The following is a 22,156-nucleotide window of genomic DNA, read 5'->3' as shown; positions in this document are numbered from 1 at the left end:
GATCAATAATTGAAACAAATTGTCATTGATAAAGACCTTCCTGCTTAGAAGAGAATTAAATTAAATGCTAACTTTTCGTATAAATTAATTGGGTTTATAAAGAGGAAATGGAACCAATCTAGTAAGATCAGCAAGTTTGCCTAATTTTGTTCAATAATGTAATTGCTTGGCAGAATTAAACGAAGAAATCAAAGGAACCTTGATTCCATCTATTTCCTTTCGAGTCCCCCCTCGCAGCAATCTCCTTGTGGTGGGACTTGGTAATCGATGTTACCCACGGCGAAGAATTGTTCGTCGCGGGTAACACCGAGGTAATGAACTGCGAACTTAGATTAACTTTTTAAAATATAGGAATTAAAGTATTGTTGCATTGAAATTCTTTTCTTCCTTTGTCTCTATTTCCTTTTGCGATTTTAAATTATTATGAGTGAAAGAAAGATGTTTAAACGTTCCAGGCGTTGTTTGATCGTTCCTTTTTCAGAATATAAAATGATACTTGAGAAATTTTATTAAATTGCCAGGATGATTATGACTTTGAAAATACTTTTACTTTCATATTCCTAAAACGTTGAATGGGACTTATTATTATATTTGTTGAAATCGGTAAATTTAATAAAACCACAAACTCTGTACAGGGGTGTTTTGTACACTTACTATCTTTACCGACGTGGTTGGTTCTGTTCAATGTAGTTCCTTGAATCAGCGTCTCTAAACGAAGAGGACCGTCAGAAACTAATGATATTTTACGAGGTCGGTATTTCAGATCGTGTGACACCAACTTCCGTAGGATGAAGCGTCTATCTCGTTTGTGAGAAAAGTAACTTTAGCAGTGGTTTAATCTGTTTACCGCTAGATGACTATACTATTTCACTACCAATTCTATTTGGAAATAAATTGTCGTTCCAAGGTTTAAATTATTTTTTAATAAATACGTATTATTAGGTTTTGAAAATAAATTTCAATACGTATAATGTGTACGATGTGAACTACGAAATTAAAAACTCTCAACGGTTTTACGATATTTTAATTTTATAATAGGTTATCGATCCAACGAACAAATTTTTGCAAAACATGTATCGTTTCGTTTTCAGAATAAATTTCGGTACGCGTAAACAGTATTTTGCGTATTATATTTAAACGACGTGTACACGAGTCTATTGAAATACAATGATACGTATTTAACAATAATAATCCGTTAATGTGTCGATAACCTGTTAGAAAATTTATACAAAAACCATTTAGCGTTTCAACCCCGCGACAACTCGAAGCTTCTGGAGAAGGGGATGCGTTTGGCGTGCCTTATTCCCTTCGAACGGAACGAACTAATTGACCTCTGTGTATACACCCGTTACTCCACGAAGGAGGGTATATAGTGGTGAAGCGAATCGCCGCTTCGTAGGACGACGAGGAAATCGAGGACCCGAATCTAAATAAATCGATCAGTAAATAGATCGAGCCTGCTTCCTCCTACTGTTTTGCGATTGGATAGCAAGGGGTGCATGGGTCGGCGGTGTTGGGGGGAGAAGGGGCCGTGTATTTGTGGCGTTCGAGTCGGCAGCTGCGATCGCCTTCTGGCAAACTTTATCGTGACACCGTTTTGTGCGTTGTTCGAGAGTTGGCCGGTTCGTTCGTTCGATCGGTTGGTTCCGCTGTGATCGATCGGTTGGCTTTTGTGCTCGATGAATCCAGTGATATAGCAATTATACCCTGTGCATCGTGGTGCATCGTTCCTGCGACGATCCCTCGCGCGAAACTCACTGGCAAGTAACCGAGAGAAGCGAATCATTGAGTAAATTCATCGTACCGCTAGACTATATTCGTTTCGGTCGACGCGTGCAGCCACTTCCGCGTACATACTACGAATTCCTCGCGGCAGCCGCCGCGTTCCGACGCGTCGCTGTCTATACTTTTTTTTACATTTTTTTGCTCGTTTTTTACACCACGAAAAGCGAACACGTTCTATTCGATCGACTGGTATCGATAACGCACCGGAAATCACGATCGCGTCGACGAACGGTCCTTTTCTCCGCTTACTCCGTCGTTAAGTTTAAATTGGGGGTTAGGTTTCAACGACAGCATTTTTGGTCGAGTCTCGTTTAGAGTAATTTTCATGAAATGTGTATATGTATATATATTTATACTTTTATTCAAGCGTGCGCGATAAAGATGTGTAATAAAATTAAAAATAATAATAATAAAATCCGTGTTACGTAACGGGGGTGAATTTTAAGGGAATGTATCGCGTCATCGAGTTCGTCTCGCGTTTCTGCACCTCGTTGTATCTATCGATTAACGATTACGACCGTCTCCTCTATTCGACCGTTCGTAAGATCGAGAACGTCAATGTCATTATCGATTCTGTTGCTCTTCACCGTAGAGCGCTATGAACGGAAATCGGAAGTACAAAATCGTCGTAGCAAACTTGCGCGCGAATGATCGTGCATCAAGATCGTAGGGGCTTTCGGATTCGAATGCACGCGGTTACGAGACAACGGGACGTACGCATTCAACGCGTTCCACGAAACGGCTCGAGGAAATTCAAGCTCGTCGAACTAATTTTGTTTGTTTCGTGTTACATAATCGATCGAATCGACACGGAAATCCCTTTCGGGACTGATCTCTCGAACGTCGAGGTCACGGCGATTTCAACGTGTTCGCGAACACACGATTTTCAGATGTAGAACAACATGGCTGTCAACATAAAATTCACGAAATTCGACAACACGCCATGGGGATTTCGATTGGCGGGTGGAAGCGATTTTCCACAACCACTGACTGTCATCAGGGTACGTATTCTTCGTTGTTAATGCAGTTTTTACACTACTCGAACGCACTATAGCGAATGCTAATATATCCTCGTGACAGAAAGCGATCCGTTACGAGATCTATCGATCGAGTCACGTATTATAGAAATATCGTACAAGTTCATTTGAAGGTTAGGAATTAATAAATTGTCAATACCTGTACAGGTTACAATTCTGAATTTATACGTCGATCGCGAAGTACTTCTTAAGTATGTGTAAATTTTGGTACCGATCGATCGATGAGACGAATACTATCATAGAGATTCAAACAAATTGTCAATAATCGAATGATTTGACGATCGAACGACCATCAGGGCTGCAATTCAGCCGATCATTTGATCGATGTTTCATCCACGCGGATGTCTGCGCGAATGCAGTAAAGTACAAACGGTTGCATGCTCGTAGGAATACACGCGTACGAACTGTCGATAAGGTAGAAACGTTTAATTCCTTTGGAAATTTGTCTACCGTATCGACCGCGTGTTCGCATACGTAGGTCGCTACAAAAGCGTCGCAAGTCGTTTTCTCGGAAACTACTAGGGACGCGGTACGAGTTTTCTTTCTTGCGTTATAAAGTCTTACTTTGCACGCCACGCGGCGTTGTCATCGACATACGTGCGCGAGGTGGAAGTAGGCATCGTCCTCGAGATTTCAAAAGCAGCGCATCGTTGTTTTCGATTCCCATGGACAATGTTCGCGAGTTTTCCATGGCTTTATTTATTTTATCAGTGATTTATTCCCGATAACGCCCACGTCGCGCTATTCAGCTGATCAGTTCAAAGTCCAACATCCGTGTTTGACATCTCTCGAGATGAACACGTTGCGATTCTTTTTCTTCTTTATGGACGCGAACGACGTTAATAAATAAATCGCGTTCATAGCGAGTTAACTTAACTTCGACCACAATTTATACGCGTACAAGGTTATCGTGTATACGTGCAATTCGATATTCTCATCTCACTAAAAAAGAAAAGAAAAAATTCAACTCTTTCTCGTGAAATTGTCCGTGAAAAAAATATTTCGATGAAACGACTCTTTGATAAAACCAGCGAATTTCGTTCCCAACGAGATACAATTTCCTCGATAGTTCCCCGGAAGGGAAATCCCCCAACTGTTCGATGGTTCACCCCTGCGTCGAGCTCGCGAATTCCCTAGACAGATCCTCCGATCTAGATGGAAAAATATTCTCCGTCCTCGCAGGTCTTGGAGGGAAGCCTCGCGGAATGCATGGGCCTGAAAGTCGGCGACGTCGTGGTGCGTCTGAACGATCAACCCATCAGCAGTTTGACCCACGGTCAGGCGCACGAGGAGCTAATGCGAGCGGGGAATAATTTCGTGCTGGGCGTGCTGAGGTGAGTTTCGCGGCTGGTCGATAACCAAGTGGACAATTAGCTGGACCAGGAGGGGGGAGGGGGGCGTTGTGGCGACTCTTGTCGGAGGAAGTGAACGTTGGGCAAGTTAACCGTGAAAACGGACCGCGTCCCAATGTCAACGACACGTTTGTTGCATCGCGTCCCGAGCCCCCCTGTTGGACCGCGTAAAGCTTAACTTGAACTACTTTCGACACGCGAGAATTTTATTTCGATTACGCGCCTCGATGATTCACGGTCCCGGCGGCGTTGTTAACCGCAGAGACGTACCGATTTCTATTACAATAGAATTATATATGTATATATATATATATATATATGTATGTATTATATATTTTTTTCTATCGACGACGAGCAACCGTTTTTACCGGGGAGAGACGGTGGCGATAGTACCGATTTCTATTAGAATAGAATTATATATTTTTTGTTTCTATTAACGACGAGTAACTATTCTGACTGGGGAGAGACAGTTGTGATAGTACCGATTTCCACTAGAATAGACTTATATATTTTTTTTTTCTATCGACGACGAGTAACCATTCTGACCGGGGAGAGATGGTGGTGATAGTACCGATTTCCATTAAAAGAGCCTCATATATATTTTTTTTCTATCGACGATGAGTAACCATTCTGACCGGGGAGAGACGGTGGTGATAGTACCAATTTCCATTAGCTTAGAATTACATATTTTTTGTTTCTATTAACGACGAGTAACTATTCTAACCGGGGAGAGACGGTGATGATAGTACCGATTTCCATTAAAAGAGACTTATATATATTTTTTTTCTATCGACGACGAGTAACCATTCTGACCGGGCAGAGACGGTGGTGATAGTACCGACTTTCGCTAGAAGTGATTTATATATTTTTTTTTTCTATTAACGACGAGTAACTATTCTAACCGGGGAGAGACGGTGCTGATAGTACCGATTTCCCTTAGAATAGTCGCATATACATTTTTGTTCTATCGACGACGAGTAACCATTCTGACCGGGGAGAGACGGTGGTGATAGTACCGACTTTCGCTAGAAGTGATTTATATATTTTTTTTTTCTATTAACGACGAGTAACTATTCTAACCGGGGAGAGACGGTGGTGATAGTACCGATTTCCCTTAGAATAGTCGCATATACATTTTTCTTCTATCGACGACGAGTAATCATTCCAATCAGGGAGAGACGGTAACGATAGTGGGGGGGTTTACAGAATCACCGTGCACCATCGTACGCGCGCGCGGTCCCCTGCGCGCTGGCGTGTACATTATAATAATATTCGTCGGAGGCCAGAATATCCCGGCGTACGGGCAACGTGTGGCAACGAATTGCAACACTTATAAATAGGTGACCCAGAATGAAATCTGTTTATCATTGGTCGGCGATTTTATTGCTGGCATTTACACCAGCGCCGCGCGTTTGTTCCCCCGATCCCTCATTACCCTTTCGCGCGCGGACCGGCTCAGAAGGCGTTCTGGCCTTTGCGAGAGAACGAGTTTAAAATCGTCGTTTCTTGCGCGGAGCACCCATCGATCGGACGTGTGATTCTCGCGCGCGTCGACGGAAAAATTCGAACGAACAAAAAAAAAAATAAAAAAAAAATAAACAAACAAACGCGACGAAAACCGCGTCCCGAGCGGTAAGTACGATTAATCGGCACGGTTGTTGCGCAGAAAAGAAGATTCCCTCAAGGCTTTGGAGGCGCTGTCCGAGGAGAACATCGTCCCGTACAAGATCCCAGTAGGTACCTCGACATCAATCGCGTGAACGATCCGTTGAAATTTCAAGTGTTACAATCTCTGTTCAACGTACGGTATTCTCCTCCCCGGTGAACGTATAACCTAAGACGATCGAGTAAGTAGAAAAAGAACAAGTTCCTTCGGGGCGGTGGGGGGAGGTCTGCCTATCTTACGCTAAGAATCTCCTCGCAGGGAAGTATAATTTCGATTCTATGGTGAGAAGTTTCGAATGGAGAAATTTTAATGGAAATATTCGATACGAGTGGTAAAATCTACCGGTGTGTTATTTATTAATATTCTCTTCCACGTAGATACCCGAATGGGGTGAGACAGGGAGGGGGGTAGAAAAAATTGTGCTCTCGAATAATCGTCTTGCGGTTGTATTTTTACCGAGGAGTACCAAAAATATAACGACGACGATTAACTGTTAAAAGTCTTCGTTAAAGACACCGCTAACGAGAAGTTCGATTTCTGATTCAACCGACGAGAAATCACTCTAATTTCGTTCCCCTTTAAAATAGACGCGTAACGCGTTGGAGGGGGGTAGGTAGTATTCCCTCGATATTTGTCGTTAATCGGATTCGTTAGCTCGCAGACTTGCCGCCGGTGTTCCCGGAGCAGATCTTGAAGGAGGAGACCGTGATAGAGCGGTGCGAGGTGACGACGACGTACGAGGAAAAATTGCTCGAGGAGGAGGTCAAGCCAGAAGTGGAACCGCTCCCGGACAAGCCCAAAGACGCGAACAGCGAGATCGTGCCCAATCAGAATCTCACGGACGACGAGATCGCGCAGCTGATACTCGAGGAAGAGGAGCTATTGAACGATAAAGGAGTTTTGGGGTACAGACTCGCTCGTTACCAAAATTATCGCTGACGAAGCCGCCGGTGTTCGCGTGGGCGCACGCGGAAATGATCTTCGGCGGGCTGCGGTACATTTTTCCATGTATACGGGGTGTCACGCACGAAACGGACCGCCCGGTTCGCTGTTCACGAGCTACGCGATGTCTGTTCTCGATCACGGTGTGTTCCGTGTTACAATCCCGCGAAAGGCTACGCGAAACGATTGTACGATTGTATTTTTCGCGGGCATTCCGGGAAACGCGTATCTGAATTTTTTTGTTAAGATGAATAGAAAGTCGCAAATTATAGAAATTATTATCGTCGAGAACGCGTTACTTTAGAAAACACTGTGATCGAAAACGCAACGAAGTTCGCCAAGATTCAGCGTTCTTACGATATGTACTGTTAGCGTTTCAGAAGAATGCATTCGCCTCACTGGCAGGATTGATCAATTTCTAGGGTACTTCACCGAGCAGATGTCTCAGTTGGTACCCGTGGAACCGGTGATTTTCCTCTCCGAGAGAAAGAATTAATGGATTCGGAACGGTGACGCGGAGGCATTCTTTTCAAACGCGTAGTGTACAAGTACAAATTCTCTGTGAAAATATTGCGATTACCTCGAACCGCTCTGAGCAACGTACTGCGCAGAGATCGTAAATTGCCAAGTCTTTGTACACCGAACGACTGGATCTCCACTAGGGATTCCCCCATTTAAATACTAAGCTGTCTCACTGCATAGGTGTAGAGAGTAGAATCTTCGTATTTGCAGAAAGTATACAACACCTCGGGTTTGTATACGTTATTGCGCGAGAAAATTCTTCGTGTGTATTTACCAAATTAAGAGTACTTCATTGTACAGATCCGAGTGAAACTATTGGGTTGTTTGAAAAGTCATTTGGTTTTTTCTTTTGGTGAAAAATTTAGAGCGTAGAGTGTACATCTACACTCGATTTTTCTAGAGTGTACAAACATTGTATTAAATTATACATTCTCCATTTTGGAAAACGAAATGACTTCCCGAACAACCCAATAGCACGCTGTAAAGGAGTATCTTAAAAAGTGATCGAAATTTAAGTAGTTTGCTCTTAAAGTATCAACAAGGGATAAATTTGCAGTGTGCGCGAGCAAGGAAATTTAACTCGATGATAACACTCGTTCTTGTTAACAATAATTATCGCGTAAAATGAACCAGGATCGCGTTACGAAACGTATGATAGATGTTCCCGTTTCGTAAACAGTAAATATTCGGTGTCCGTGTCTACGCCAATGGGTTCCAGTCGACTCGTGGTCGTTTCGAGTGGTTCTCTTTCGATGGCTCACCTACGCGAGCTATTCGTCACGCGACAGCATCGTCCAATAACGAAAACGCGTGCGAGGTGGGTGGATCGAATCCGATTGGTTGGCAAGCGACGATCTCCGCGCGTTACACGCACAAAGTGGTACACCCGTATGAAAAAGATCACGATAAAATCCGGCGCGGTGTTTCCAGGGTGAACTTCAAGAAGCTCCGTCCGCGTGTCACGGTCCTGAAGCAGTCGAAGGTGGTAGAGGAGCTGCAGAATCTCGCGACAGAGGAGGCACCGTTGGTCGAACAACTGAAACGCACCTCGGTGTTCCTGCAGAAGCCACAGCGACCGATCCCGTCGCCCCGTAAAAAGCCCGAGGAACAGGAAGAGACCGAGGTCGAGTCGTACAAAGTGGTGATAAAGAAGCAGCAAAGAAGGAACATCACCGACCGGCTGCTGGAGAGCGGCCTGCTGAAACCGGAAGGCGCAAAGACCCCGGAGCCCCCGACCCCCGAGGTAAACATGGACAGTAACGAAGTAAAGAGGGTCGAGGTGGACGATACCACGTCGTGTCCGCGGTCTCAGCATCAGGAACGAACCGAGCCACGTGCCACGTGTACGGAGGTGTTCACCACGTGTCTCGAGATCGGCCCGAGTCGATCTCACCACGACATCGAACCCGTTCCGTGTTCCCGAAAAACGGAACAGCTCGAGGTGTTCACCACGTGTCTCGAGATCGACCCGAGTCGATCTCTGCTGAACAACGACAACGTTGGTCCGTGTTCGCAGCAGCAGGAACGGTTCGAACCGACCGCCACGAGTCTCGAGATCGTCCCCAGTCGATCCCCTAACGTGACGGACACCGATCCGTCGTCCCAGCAACAGGAACAGTACGAGGGCACGATCCTCGAGATCCCCGATCGGTCCATCCTCGAGACGAACGGTGCCCCGTCTTCCGACGAGGAGCAACTCGAGTCCACGATCCACGAGGTCCCGGCACGGTCCACTCTCGACGTTGATCCTTGCCAGGAACAGCTCGTGGTGATCACCACGTGTTCTCTGGTGTCCCTAGAACCGGATAACGCGCGCGTAGCGACCGACGTCGCGACCACGTCGTTCAAACGCAACGAGACCTCACCGAGCAGACGCACGCCCGGCAAACGCAAGTTCAAACGTTTCTACACGAGAGCTCACTACTTCCGCAGGTGTCTGTTCGGTAAGAAGAGCCACCCCGAGGCCAAGAAACCCGCCAAAGCGAGACCCGCTCACAAGGAGCGTCCTCGTCGCGAGAACGAGACCGAGGAGTATCCGGAACCGATCGTTGACGAATCGCGTCGCGGTAGCCTGGAGAAGTCCAACCGATCCAGGATCAAGGGTCGTTACCTGGAGACCTATCTGAAGCGCGAGGACAACTGGATGAGACGTATGCTCGACGGATTGCTCGAATGCCCCGAGGGCATCACCGGTAGACTGTTCGAGCGTCTCGTGACCGAGAAAGGCGTGACGTCGCGACGCACCCGTTACGCGGAGAAGATCCTTGCACGAAGCGTTCAATACCTCGCCGCGCGTCTGCGTCGCGACGTGTTGGTCTATTTGGAGCGCGGACGTTCGCCAGGCACGTCCAGTCCCGCGTTGCCGAAATCTAGGGCGCGCGGGCGTTTGTACTTCAAGGGTCGTTACGTGCAACGCGTCCTCTGGCGAAATCTGGCCCGTTTGATGAACTACGTGACCGGTGTACCGAAAACCGTGGACACGAGACGCAGGAGGAGCTCAGGGATGATCAAGATGAAGGGTCGTTACGTGGAGAAGTGTCTGCTGAGGAACACGGGAGGTCTCTTCGAGTCTCGCGATCGTTCCGCGCGCGTCTCCACGACGACGACGACCACCTCGAAGAGGAGGAAGAAGAACATCTTGGTGCGCGCCCGTTACGCGGAGCGTATCGTCAAGATGCATCTCGAGTCGTTGGGTACGATCGTCGGTTACGTTCGTCGCCATGTCCTCCAGGGTGTCACCGATCCGTACGCGGATCGTTCGTCGTCCACCGATTTCGAGAAACGCGACGAAGGCGGTATCACCGATCTGATACGTTCCTCGAAGGACTTCATCTCCACGGAGGTGTTCCATCGCGGTAGCAGACGTCTCTCGAGATCCTCAAGGGGCAGCGTATCCGTTGATTCGCGTGGCTCGAGTCTACTCCGTAATTTCGCGTTCGATTTCAATTGGCTACCGTCGATCTTCGCCAAGGAATCACCCCATCTGGGCGAGAAGAGGGCCCAGGAGGGTGATCGCGATCGTCGCAGGTTGTCGTTCGTACCCACGGTCCTCTACGAGGGCCTGACCAATCGTATTGGCGTCGATTTCACGAGACTGGTGGCGTACGCGTTCGTGCCTTGCACCTCGCTCGTTCTGCTGTACATGTACAAGTAGTGGCCCGTCACTAGGGTACCGATCGCCCGATCGGGTTACCCCTCGTGATCGTACGGTCCTATTATAATTGCTTACGAATTATGTTTAGATTTATAAACGACGTCACATGTTCTAGGACATCCCTAACAGACGCTAGATCATCACATGGGCCATCTGTAAACGTATAGAAATGAATAATGATAATGAGAGAAACAAGTGTTCGTCGTTTCGTAAAGTGTGTGTTCTGTATCTTCTGTCCAGTGTAACCGTAACATGTTTAGCGTGACTAGAGGCCGCTGGTAGCTTGTCCCTTGTCAACGGAGGGGAGGGGCCGTGCGTTCGACCTAAACGTTGGATAATAATTCACTAATGTTTGTCACTGTCCTGGATCACCGTACGTTTCACAAAAGTAACACAGCATTACTTCCTTAACCCCTCGGTGTCGGAGGACCGCGACCCACGGTGTTTCGTGTAACACTGTGTTTCATGCAACACGGTGTTTCGCGGACACACGGTGGGTCGCGTAAATCTGGAATACGTTGTCTCGTGAACTAATACGTCTTGATTAAATTGAACGACTCGGTTCTGTGTAAGAGCGTCGGCTCTTAATAACAATCCTCGACGACTCTGAGGGGTTGATCGGTCATTTTTACGTATCGTTCTCGTTTCTTTTCGTCATTCTTTTTTTTTTTGTTTTTTCTTTTTCCGTTCACTCGTTTCGTCTCGAAACGGTGTCGCCAGAACGCACGGCCCTACAAGTACCACGTGACCGTAGCGCACGTACTTATGCAAAGTCGAAGATGATCGCACTCGCACGTCGAATTCATTCGCATCTAGTCTAACGAGTGTAGAGTAGAACTTTCGAATCTCGCGTTATCATGCACGCGCTGATCGATGCATGTATCTATCGTATCTTACAATAATTACACTTCATTGTCAATGTACGCACAAGAAATGGATTGTCGAGAAAAAAAAAAAAAAAAAAAAACGAAAAAAAAAAAAATACAAAAAAAGAAACAGTACGTTCGAAATAAAGAGCACATGTATCTGGTTGCACCCAATGCTAGAGTCTCGATAACCCTTTAATGCCAAAAAAAAGAATTAAAAAAAAAATTAAAAAAAAAAAAAAAAAAATTAAAAAAAAAAAATTAACGAAAGAATGGAGAAGCCGCGTTGGAACGCGGCTGTCTCGCTCGGAGAGACGATTATCCCGATATCCTGTCCGTTCTCCGGAAACGAACACGAGTACTAACTCACCGTATCGAACGTAAGGTACTCGTGACGATAACGAACAACCTAAATGCACACAGAATACGGAATCGGTCGTGATCTCGTTTCACGGTGCTCACGATATCGAGATGACGATTACTTTTGAATTTTTCGAGACGCACCAGGGTCGTTAAAATTGGAACGAGACATTGATGAATTTGTTGGACGAATATTTTGGCAAACTAATGCCGGTTGAGCGATCGTGTGCGTGACTTTAACGAGCACGGTTTATTATAAACGTTTTTCGGCTACGGGAAACCGCCGAGAGAAAATATCGAAGTTTTCACAATGTCGGATTTAAAGACCGGTAAATTTATCGAAGAAAGTGAAAGTTGAAGGACGACGCGCAGAAAATAACACTTTGTCGTCGAAACGTTCGCCCGATAAATTTGTTCGTGAAAAATCGTTGGATCAAAAATTTCTCTGCTCCGCGATTGTTCCTTCGGGGTAATAATAGAAAATTTTTTATTCAGAATACTTTCTCAACGTCTCGAATTGAAAGAAAAAGAAAAAAAGAAAAACATCGTTATTCGAGCATACGTTCCGAATAAAATTCAATTTACAATTTACCAATTTTCACTTTCTCGATTCGGTGAAATTGTATTGTACCGATATTGATCCATACGACATCGCTTATCGAACTTAGAAATTACAGATATAACTCTTAAATTCTCAGAAATTACGATTGTAACGGAGAAAAGTTTCGCTCGTATTTGAATTTCGCGGGTAGTGTACGGCGGTTGATCGAAAGATTCGAAAATTTTGATTGGCGACGATTTCGGTGTTTGCTCTTCCATAGTTATATTTCGTCCTTAAAACGAGGAGCGGGTAGTCGGTTCTGTGTGCATTTCAGCCCCGCTTCTTTGCACGACCACAACCAGAACCTCCGCCGTCCACGATCCCAAAATTCTGTAGCTGTTTGTCTGAATTTAGGCGACTCCGTCGGCGACCCCAGACCCCGGCTGTAGATCGGATCAGGAGCACGAGGTCGAGTCGCGGCCCGAATCGAAGGCAGAGTCCACGAGACCGGAGGAGTCGGAGGAGACCGAGGAGAGACCGGAAGTGGCCACCGCCTCCTGCGACGAGGAAACCAGCGAACAGGAAGTAACGCGGGACGAGGAGGTACACCAGGAGCAAACGAAACGAGAGAGCGTACTGAACGAGATCGAGAGAGAGATGGCGGACCTGGCGTCGAAGGTCGACAAAGAGAAGATCAAGGAGCTGGTCAGCACGGAGATCAACCTGGAGAAGCAACTGGAGAACGTTCAGAGACAGCTGCTGGCGCTGAAGCAGCTACCGAGCGAGATCGAGAGCCACCTGAGAATCGTCTCGGAGCAACTGCAGAAGATCATGGAGCTGAGCGGTGTACAAAACGGCGCCACCAACGCCGGTGACGACGACACCGTCGAGAAACGCCGAGGTTAGCGTTCTCGCTTGCTAAGATTGTCACGCTTTTGGGCCTCGATCGGTATCCAGCTCGTGTGCGCGAATATTTTCAAAATTTCACGCGTTCGTGGAGGCCTTTTGACGCGCTGCCAACAGCTTTGGCACGCGTGTGCGTGTACCACCGCGTTACCGAAGAGGGGTCGAAGCGTGCTCGATCGCCGAGCTCTCTACCTGTCCATCGCGCGTGACCATGATGTTAAATCGTGGAAAAGTATTTTATTCAATCGGTCGTTTTTTACACAATTTTTTCTCCATTTTTTAGAGACGGAACAATTTTTTATCAATTGATATTATTTTATGGATAAGTTTTCCGAGCGATGATTTTACTTCGAAAAATGGCACGAAGGATTTCAATTGTGGAAAGTTGAAGCTCGATTCTTTTTTAGAGAATTTTTTCTCGATTTTTTAGAGACGGAGGAATTTTTTATTAATTGGTATTACTTTGTGGACAACTTTCCCGAGATATGATTTTACTTTGAAAAGTGGCACGAAGGATTTGAATTGTGGAAAGTTGAAGCTCGATTCTTTTTTAGAGAATTTTTTCTCGATTTTTTAGAGACGGAGGAATTTTTTATTAATTGGTATTACTTTGTGGACAACTTTCCCGAGCGATGATTTTACTTCGAAAAATGGCACGAAGGATTTCAATTGTGGAATGTTTGTATTTGCTCGATTCTTTTTTAGAGAATTTTTTCTCGATTTTTTAGAGACGGAGCAATTTTTTATTAATTGGTATTACTTTGTGGACAACTTTCCCGAGAAATGATTTTACTTCGAAAAATGGCACGAAGGATTTGAATTATGGAAAGTTGAAACTGGATGCTTTTTTAGCGAATTCTTCTCGATTTTGTAAAGATGAAGGAATTTTTCATTCATCGATTTTTTTAGCGAATTTTTCTCGATCCTGTAGAGATGGAGGAACTTTTCATTCATCGATATTATTTTTACAACTTTTCGGAGCGATGGTTTTATCTAAAAAAATGGCACAACGAAAGATTTGAATTGTGGAAAGTTTTTATTCACTCGGTTGTTTTTTTAGCGAATTTTTCTCGATTTTACCGAGACGGAGGAATTTTTCATTTATTGATATTATTTTGTGGACAACTTTTCGGAGCGATGGTTTTATTTCGAAAAATGGCACGACAGAGAATTTGTATTGTCGAAAATTTATATTCGATCGATTCTTTTTTAGTAAATTCTTCTCGGTTTTTACAGAGATGTAGGAACTTTTCATTTATCGTTATTATTTTGTAGACAACTATTACAGTCGATAATTTTAGTTTAAAAAATGGCACGATGAAGAATTGAAAGGATTAGAATTTTTCCAAAATTCGTATTCGCCTTTTCATTTTTAAGCAAATTTTTCTCGACTCGAAATTTACATAGGAGATATTTTGTAGAAAACTTCAATTTTCGTCGCAATTTGTTTTAAAAGTATACGAAACGAACAGTCAACGCGAAAGTACACACATAGATCACATAGTGACCAAAAAGTTTCCACGGACACCCTAATATATAACCCTATTCTTTTTCTACGATCGATGTTTTTAAATATTTTTCGACTCTCTCGCTGTATATTATACAATGAAAAACACGATTTACGTCCGAGACATTTTCAATCCAAAGACTTTGAGCGCACGGTTGAATGGAAGAACGCTTTAAAGTGAAGGGTACAAATTACAGTCGTCCATTGGCGTGATAAAAATAATCGAATGCGTAGCTTCAACGAGCGTGGCTCGTTTCTTCGTAAACGTCTCTTCAGCTTCTCTTCAATACGATACGAATCGATAAATTATTATATTTTCATCGCGTTTAAATTTATAACATATCGGACATTTTTTTGTCGCCTACATATATTTTCACACTGTAGGTTAAAATAATGTTTGTTGTTCTTTCATCTTACCGAGAATCTAAATTTGTGGAAACATTCACGAAGGAACGAGCTCGAGCGTACACCTTGAAGCTACCTATTCGATTGCTTGGTTTTCGGATACGACGAGCAATCAGTGGCGTAACCAGTAATTTCAAATGGCGGGGGCAAAATTTTCTATGCTCGCGAAAACAAATAATTACTCTTCTCGTTGGTATATTCGAAACTTTATGAACATCAAAATACGAAATAGAAAATTTAAAAAATTCTTTCATCAGGAAAAGGGATAACTGTTCCTAGTCACGCTGCTACAAAGGATACACAACTCTGGGTTAGGTCTTGCTAGGTCTTATCCATGTTAGACGATTAGGTCTTTTTCTATTCATATAAGAAGATTCATAGCTCTGGTTTGGGTTTTGTAGTATACACACATTACAAGAGATACACAACTCTGGGTTAGGTCTTACTAGATCTTATTCATCCTAGACGATTAGATTTTTTTTTATCCATGTGAGAAGGTACACAACTTTGAATTAGGTCTTGTAGTATACACACACTACAAGAGATACACAACTCTGGGTTAGGTCTTATTAGATCTTATCCATCCTAGACGATTAGGTCTTATTCTTTCCATATGAGAGGATACACAACTCTGAATTAGGTCTTGTAGTATACGCACACTACAAAAGACACACAACTCTGGATTAGGTCTTGTACTATATACACACTACAAAAGACACACAACTCTGGATTAGGTCTTGTACAATACACACACTACAAAAGACACACAACTCTGGATTAGATCTTGTATCATACACACACTATAAAAGACACACAACTCTGGATTAGGTCTTGTACAATACACACACTACAAAAGATACACAATTCTGGATTAGGTCTTGTACTATACACACACTACAAAAGACACACAACTCTAGATTAGGTCTTGTAGTATATACACACTACAAAAGACACACAACTCTGGATTAGGTCTCACTAGACCATATCCATCCTAGACGATTAGATCATATTCTACCCATACAAACACAAATAATTATTCGAAACCTCGCGTACATCGAAACCAGAAAATCCCCTATGTTCGTTCGCAGGGGTAAGTTGGCAACTGCCACTTGCCCCCCGGTCTGGTTACGCCGCTGGAAGCAATACACAAGTACATACGAGACAAAAACGCTATTCCAGAGGCCGAGGAGCCAACCGTGGAGGCGAAAGAATCGGAGGACGAGGATCACGAGGAGCTGGATGTAACGGAGGAACAGGACGTGACGGAGTTCACCGAGGACTTCTCGTACACCGCGTACTACGACGAGCACAATCACACGCGGATTGTCGAGCAGAGCGTGGAGGAGGAGGAGGAAACCGAGACGCAGGAACTGGATGGAACGCTGTCGGTGAAGAGCGAAGAGGGAAGCAGGGTGAAGAAGTTCGTTGTCTCGTACGAGACGAAAGTCCTCAAGTCTCCGAGCCCCGCGCCCTCTCACGGTAAATATTCTCCCTGGGATATCCCACCCTGAACCTTGTACCTCCAATCGATTTTAGAAAAGAAAAACAAATACAAATACAAATTTTTCTCGTTTCACCCTGACGACCGGTAACGTAAAACGAAACGTTGTGTATTGTAGGAAGTTTCGAACCAGATCCGAATCTAGCGCCGAAAGATCAAGTAATACAGGAGTTACAGGTATTCCGGAGGACAATGTGGAATGTATACGTTATATACCCGTAGGATTGTGTACCTTTTAATCGCATCGATGTCTCGTGGATTCCACTCGCTCTGTACGAGCATTCTCGACTTCTGTGCCCCTTCTTCCTTTTGGTTTCCCCCCCACCCCCCGTCCACTTTCTTTGTGTTTCTTTAAGAGACCACGAAAACCGTTTTAACAACCCGTTCGTTAAAAGTCTTGCAATTTATTGCGTGTAACGCTGAATCGTTTCCCTTAGGTGGCGGGACTATCCAACCACGATAGTGTTGTCCTCGAGTTTAAGGTCCTTAAACTTCGCGAAGTGAAAGTATACGTGTCACACTTGCACGTTACCCGGTTTATTTTAATCGCGAGGCACGTGAATTCCACCCGGTAAACCCGTGTCGTGAAACGTCGTTACCCGATCCCGATTTTTTATTTCTTCCCAATGCACGTGGAATGACGATTTCTCGCATCTTGCAGCAGAGAATGCAACAAAGAGGGAGGAAACCTTCGCAAGATCTCTGGCCCCAGGCTAAGCAGGTCGAGCTCACTCTTGGACGCAGATGGAGGTGTCCGAATGATTTCTTCAACGATGAAATGATCGCCGAGGTTCTATCTTCCCAGGCGGAAGTTATTCGAGGCAGAGCCCTAGGGTAAGAGGCTCCCCCTTTTCTTGTCGATAACGCGAAGCTTTCGATCACGGGGGCAGGGGATTTGTTTTTTTTTCTTTTTTTTTTTGTGGTGCATTTTGACGAAGATTCGAGACTCGAGAAAATTATCAGAGTTTAATGTTATGTTTGTTTGAAATTTTTTTTTCTTTTCAAGAACGATTCTCGATTAAAATGATAAGGGATTTCTTTTCTGTGGAGATTCGAGAAAATTACGAGAGTTTAACTTTATTTTTGTCGAAATTTTCTTTTTTATTTTAGAACGATTTCTATTAAAAAGACAAGAGATTTTTTTTTATAAGGGATTCTTGTAAAATATAAGAACAATTCTCGATTAGGGATTTTTGTTTTTGTAGAGATTCGAGACTCGAGAAAATTACGTACGGTGAAAGTTTAACGTTATTTTTGTTGAAATTGTTTTTTTATTTGAGAACAATTCTCGATTAAGAAGACAAGGAATTTTTTTCTTTTTAAATTTCTGTAGAGATTCGAGACTCGAGAAAATTATTTACAGTGAGGGTTTAACGTTATTTTTGTTGAAATTGTTTTTTTATTTGAGATAAATATGTTCTTGATTCAGAAGACAAGGGATTTTTTTGTGGATTTCTGTAGTGGTTCGAGACTCGAGAAAATGATGAGAGTTCAACGTCATTTTCTCGAATTTTTTTTTGAAAATTTGAACGAGTTACGTGGAAACGCTTTTTGGAATTTCTATGAGAAAATATTTACTCAAAGAGTGGACCATGAATTCAAAGGAATTGAAGAACCTTTGATTAAGAAGGGAAGGGATACTTTTGTTTTTTGGTGCATTTCCCTAAAGATTTGAGATTTAAGAGAATTACGTTCGATGAAAGTTTCACATCATTTTCGTCGAAATTGTTTTTTGAGAATTCGAACGAGTTGTGCGGTGAAAATATTTGTCCAAAGAGTGGACCATCATCGATCGGTGGAATACTTGCATTTCTTAAAGCGATTTAAGAGAAACGAACAACTTTCGATTACGAAGGTGGTTTCTTTCTTTTTCTTGATGCATTTTCATAAAGGTTCGATAATCGTAGAAATTATTCTGAAAAGATTCGTATTGCAATTTTTGAAAAATTAACCTGTTGCAGGACTTTTCGTATGCTCTAACACTGTACGCCGAAATTTTAACGCCATTTTTATACAAACGCTTTTTGGAATTTCAATGAGTTAATGGAGAAAATATTTATCCAAAGAGTGAATCACCATCGGGGAATTTTAATCGAAACGAACGACGAGATCGAAAGATTGAATATTTCTGATCGAAACGGTGCTTTTTTTTCATTATTTTTGTATTTTGGTTTCTTGGCGATTCGCTCGATGGATAGAGTAATCTAGATTAATAATTTTCTTGATTTTTGTTCGTCCGATTAACGATATTTACCTAAAATCGTGCACACCGTCGAGGCAGATTTTTTTTTGCTTGTCATGCTTTGAATTAAGAATAACAACGACAAAACATTGTTTTGAAAAAACAATATATACATATATAAATATATATACATATATCTCATTAAACTACATTACGCAATGTATATGTCTACTAATTTTCATTCTCATCCAATCATTCCTTCGCAGGACAAAAATACGAGAACGAACGGCCCCTGATTCTCCACTGCAACCCTAAACGGGTTGTTTCTAAACATAAACATTCACGGTTCTTTAAAAATCGATTAGAGGAACCGTACGCTCGAAAAATTAACGCTTCCGCTACACGAATATTGGAAAAATTCAACATTGTCAAAATGCTACTTCTGTCGTCACATATTCGCATAGAATAACTCCGAATAAATATTCGGTGACCTTTTTATCCAAACGTTGCAAATTCGCCTCTAAAATCAAACTTTTTCATATTTACAATTTTTTTTCTGTCTCAGCTTTTGAGATTCTTCCAAACATTTCTTCATTTCATCGTTCGCAATTTCGAGGGTATTTCAAAATTTCATCCTCGGAACACGAATATATATATAAAAAAAAAAAGAATATATTCAATACTCGAAAATCATTCCTTTGTCCAATCGGAAGAGTTAAATTCCTGCAGCGATGAAAATCCTCTATTCCCGTTAATTGCCGCGCGAGTCTCGCGGCACGTTATAACAATCACCGCGAGTGTTCGCGAGGTGGAATATCAATCGCTTGAACGCTGACGAGCGACGTTACTCTTAAGTACGTCCGTCGGTCCATCGATCGACGGGACGAGTCAGAATTGTTTGAAATTTTTTCGAGACATCCAACGTGACGTAACCCCCATTAATTCCTTTCGTTGGAAATTCACGCGCGAGCACACCGCGCGGCTCTCTGACTCATCGGGTTCCCGATAGGATGATTGAGTAAAACGATGCGGCGCATGTGTAAATTCGAAAGTCGCTTTCACGATTTACCGCGTGCACCGATAGCCGTGTCCCGTGCGTTAGAGGAGCGCTCGCGATTAATTACCCAGAACGTAGTACGCATTGGTAATCGTCGATGATCGATTGGCGCAGAGTGAACTTCAAGAAGTACGAGAAGACGAATCTACCGAACTACGATCACTTGATGAACTCGAGCGTCTATAAGATGATTCATAAGATGGACCGTGAACCGAAGAAAGGAATTCCAGCTAGACCCGCCAAAGTGAACGCCGCGGAGGACATCATCGAGAGGGTCGTACGTATACCACGCGATATTACGACGGTTGCCGGTGTTGCCGCCATTTTTCGCTTTTTTTTTTCATTTGCAACGGTCAAAATAGAAATTTTTGTATCGTAGAGAAGACCATACTTATCGAGTCAATTTAGTCTCTGTCGTTGAATACGCGTTATGAATATTTTCTTTTATTTTTTAGCAAATTCAAATAGTGATTTGTATCAATATATTTTGGTGTTGGTATTTTTAAATATATTGTTTAGAGGTTCGTAGCTTTTATCTTGAAAAGTTTGTTCAGGAAAGGAATGAAAGTTTGTACAAAGTAGGTTACTTTATATTTGACAATGTTGTCATTAATCTGTTTGGGACAGTTTGAGGACATCTGACCTGAAAGTGTAGCAACATTTTCATTCAAAGTGGAATAACACAATGAAAAAAAATCGCATACTAATTTTTGTAGGGTCGTTTTAAAGAGGATGCTTCGCTTTCCAAATTCATGTTAATATTAAACGCGTGAAAAATTTCTTAAACAATTGCTCCCAATTTGAAGGTTTCCAATTCTTTTTGAGAAACTATCTTCACTTTTTCGATCGCTTCTTGATGTACGAAGAATTTCATGGGAATTCATCTTAGAGACTTGAAAGTTAAAGGTTCGATCTTTAAAATGACCCCAAGAAGATCATCGTACGACTATGTTTCATAAAGTTACAACTGTTCAAAGATTGCTACCATTACGATGTCCTCGAACTTTCGAGGGCTAGTGTACTTGAAAGATTACAAATTTTTCAAAATTTTCAGAGTGGGAATATCGTAAAGTAGAACCATTCAGTCAAAAATATTGGGTTGTTCGGAAAGTCGTTTCGTTTTTCATATAATTTAATAAAATGTATATAGACTCTGAAAAAATCGTCTTTCATTTTCACCGAAAAGAAACGAAATACCTTTCCGAACAACCCAATAGTTGGCAATCTTGGTACAAAGCGATCGGCGAAGGTATATCTCACGTGTGTTTACTTCTTGTTCCAGAAATCTCCAGCGCTGAGCGTCGCGGACGACGGGAGTACTCGAAGCGTCAGTCATTAATGCCCGCGGGGCACCGACGACGACGACGACGACGAAAGAAAGAAAGAAAGAAAGAAAACAAGAATTTCTTTCCCCTCCGATGTGAGAATACGCTAAACAAATACAGCCGAACGCGACTCGTCGACACCGAGGCCGACTTTTCAAACGATTACGAATACGTGTGCGCAGCGATCGAGAGTGTCGAGTACAAGTGTAACGTTAACCATTAAAGTACGTGTGCGTGTCGTATATACATACATGTCTCCAAACTGCAAGCATTGTCAAAAACGTTTATGAGGATTAAGTGTTAATAAAAAGGATTGATTCTTTTTCGTAAAAAAAAAAAAGAAAAAAAAAACACACGTTGTCTCATATACGTCGTCGAGGCACCACCTCTGACACACCGTGCCGAACAAAGAGATCCCAGGTCCCCCCCCCTCCCCCTCAATGGCAATTCGCACGCAACAAAGACCTTTTGTTCGTTTAGTTGGTAATTTCGATCGCTAAGCTTTCGCCCAGCTGTTCTCGGTATCGAATTGTATTTACTTCCGACACGAATAATTCTCGTTCACCTATTGTGGGATAAAGTCGTGATCGTTTCTGGCACTCTTTGGAATCAATGCGAGAAATTAATCTAAAAGAACAACGCGATTGTCGAGTAAAGGAGTATGTAAATTAAGGAACAATGTAGTTCAAGTGTACGTCGAAACGTGTGTATGTACATCTTAAATGTTTCGACCTTGGTTCGTTACCGAGTGATCTTCGGTAACAATTGGATGAAACGTAATTTCGTTCTATGAAGAAGCGAAGAAGGGATTAAATGTGACGTACAAACGGAATATTGTTCTTTGTACGAACGAGGGTGCGTTGTAAATTGAAACGTTACAAGTTACCGATGTTACGACACATTGTTCCTTTTGAATTAATTTTTTGCATCAAAGGGACCAAACGATGAAACGCCAGGAGCAACCTTGTCTTGTGATACTTTGCGTACACCGAGCTGTAATTCATACTTTTATGTCCATTGACCTTCCCTGTCCTTCAACGTCGGGTCG

The 22,156-nt window shown here is 43.1% G+C and overlaps 1 protein-coding gene across 5 annotated transcripts; it reads left to right on the top strand.

The window, feature by feature from the left end:
* The first annotated feature begins 1,550 nt into the window (after nt 1–1,550).
* Nucleotides 1,551–21,453, top strand: LOC143144275 (uncharacterized). 5 transcript variants are annotated; one of them, XM_076306553.1, is made up of 12 exons: nt 1,573–1,760; nt 2,676–2,786; nt 4,005–4,156; nt 5,841–5,907; nt 6,495–6,745; nt 8,235–8,547; nt 12,640–13,126; nt 16,223–16,522; nt 16,663–16,721; nt 17,209–17,378; nt 19,898–20,060; nt 21,066–21,453. In XM_076306553.1, exons 2-12 carry the CDS (start codon nt 2,688–2,690, stop codon nt 21,120–21,122), a joined length of 2,118 nt encoding a protein of 705 aa, XP_076162668.1. In that variant the 5' UTR covers nt 1,573–1,760; nt 2,676–2,687; the 3' UTR covers nt 21,123–21,453. The 5 variants fall into 5 exon arrangements, 4 of the variants coding, with proteins under 4 accessions (XP_076162651.1, XP_076162668.1, XP_076162660.1 ...); XM_076306545.1 differs by having other exon boundaries at nt 17,206–17,378; XR_012991390.1 differs by lacking the exons at nt 16,663–16,721; nt 21,066–21,453 and having other exon boundaries at nt 17,206–17,378; nt 19,898–20,038.
* Nucleotides 21,454–22,156: the final 703 nt, after the last annotated feature.

This window comes from Ptiloglossa arizonensis, chromosome 1 (genome assembly GCF_051014685.1).
Source record: "Ptiloglossa arizonensis isolate GNS036 chromosome 1, iyPtiAriz1_principal, whole genome shotgun sequence".
NCBI classification, from domain to species: Eukaryota; Metazoa; Arthropoda; class Insecta; order Hymenoptera; family Colletidae; genus Ptiloglossa; species Ptiloglossa arizonensis.
Note: the sequence above shows the minus strand (reverse complement) of the source record. Positions and strands in the feature narration are given on the sequence as shown.

Bases quoted from the DNA above. Each gene is read 5' to 3' on its own strand.
- LOC143144275 (XM_076306536.1), top strand. From the start codon at position 2,688: ATGGCTGTCAACATAAAATTCACGAAATTCGACAACACGCCATGGGGA. The intron at 4,157-5,840 runs GTGAGTTTCGCG...GTTGTTGCGCAG, and splicing joins TTCGTGCTGGGCGTGCTGAG to AAAAGAAGATTCCCTCAAGG. The intron at 5,908-6,494 runs GTAGGTACCTCG...CGGATTCGTTAG, and splicing joins TCGTCCCGTACAAGATCCCA to CTCGCAGACTTGCCGCCGGT.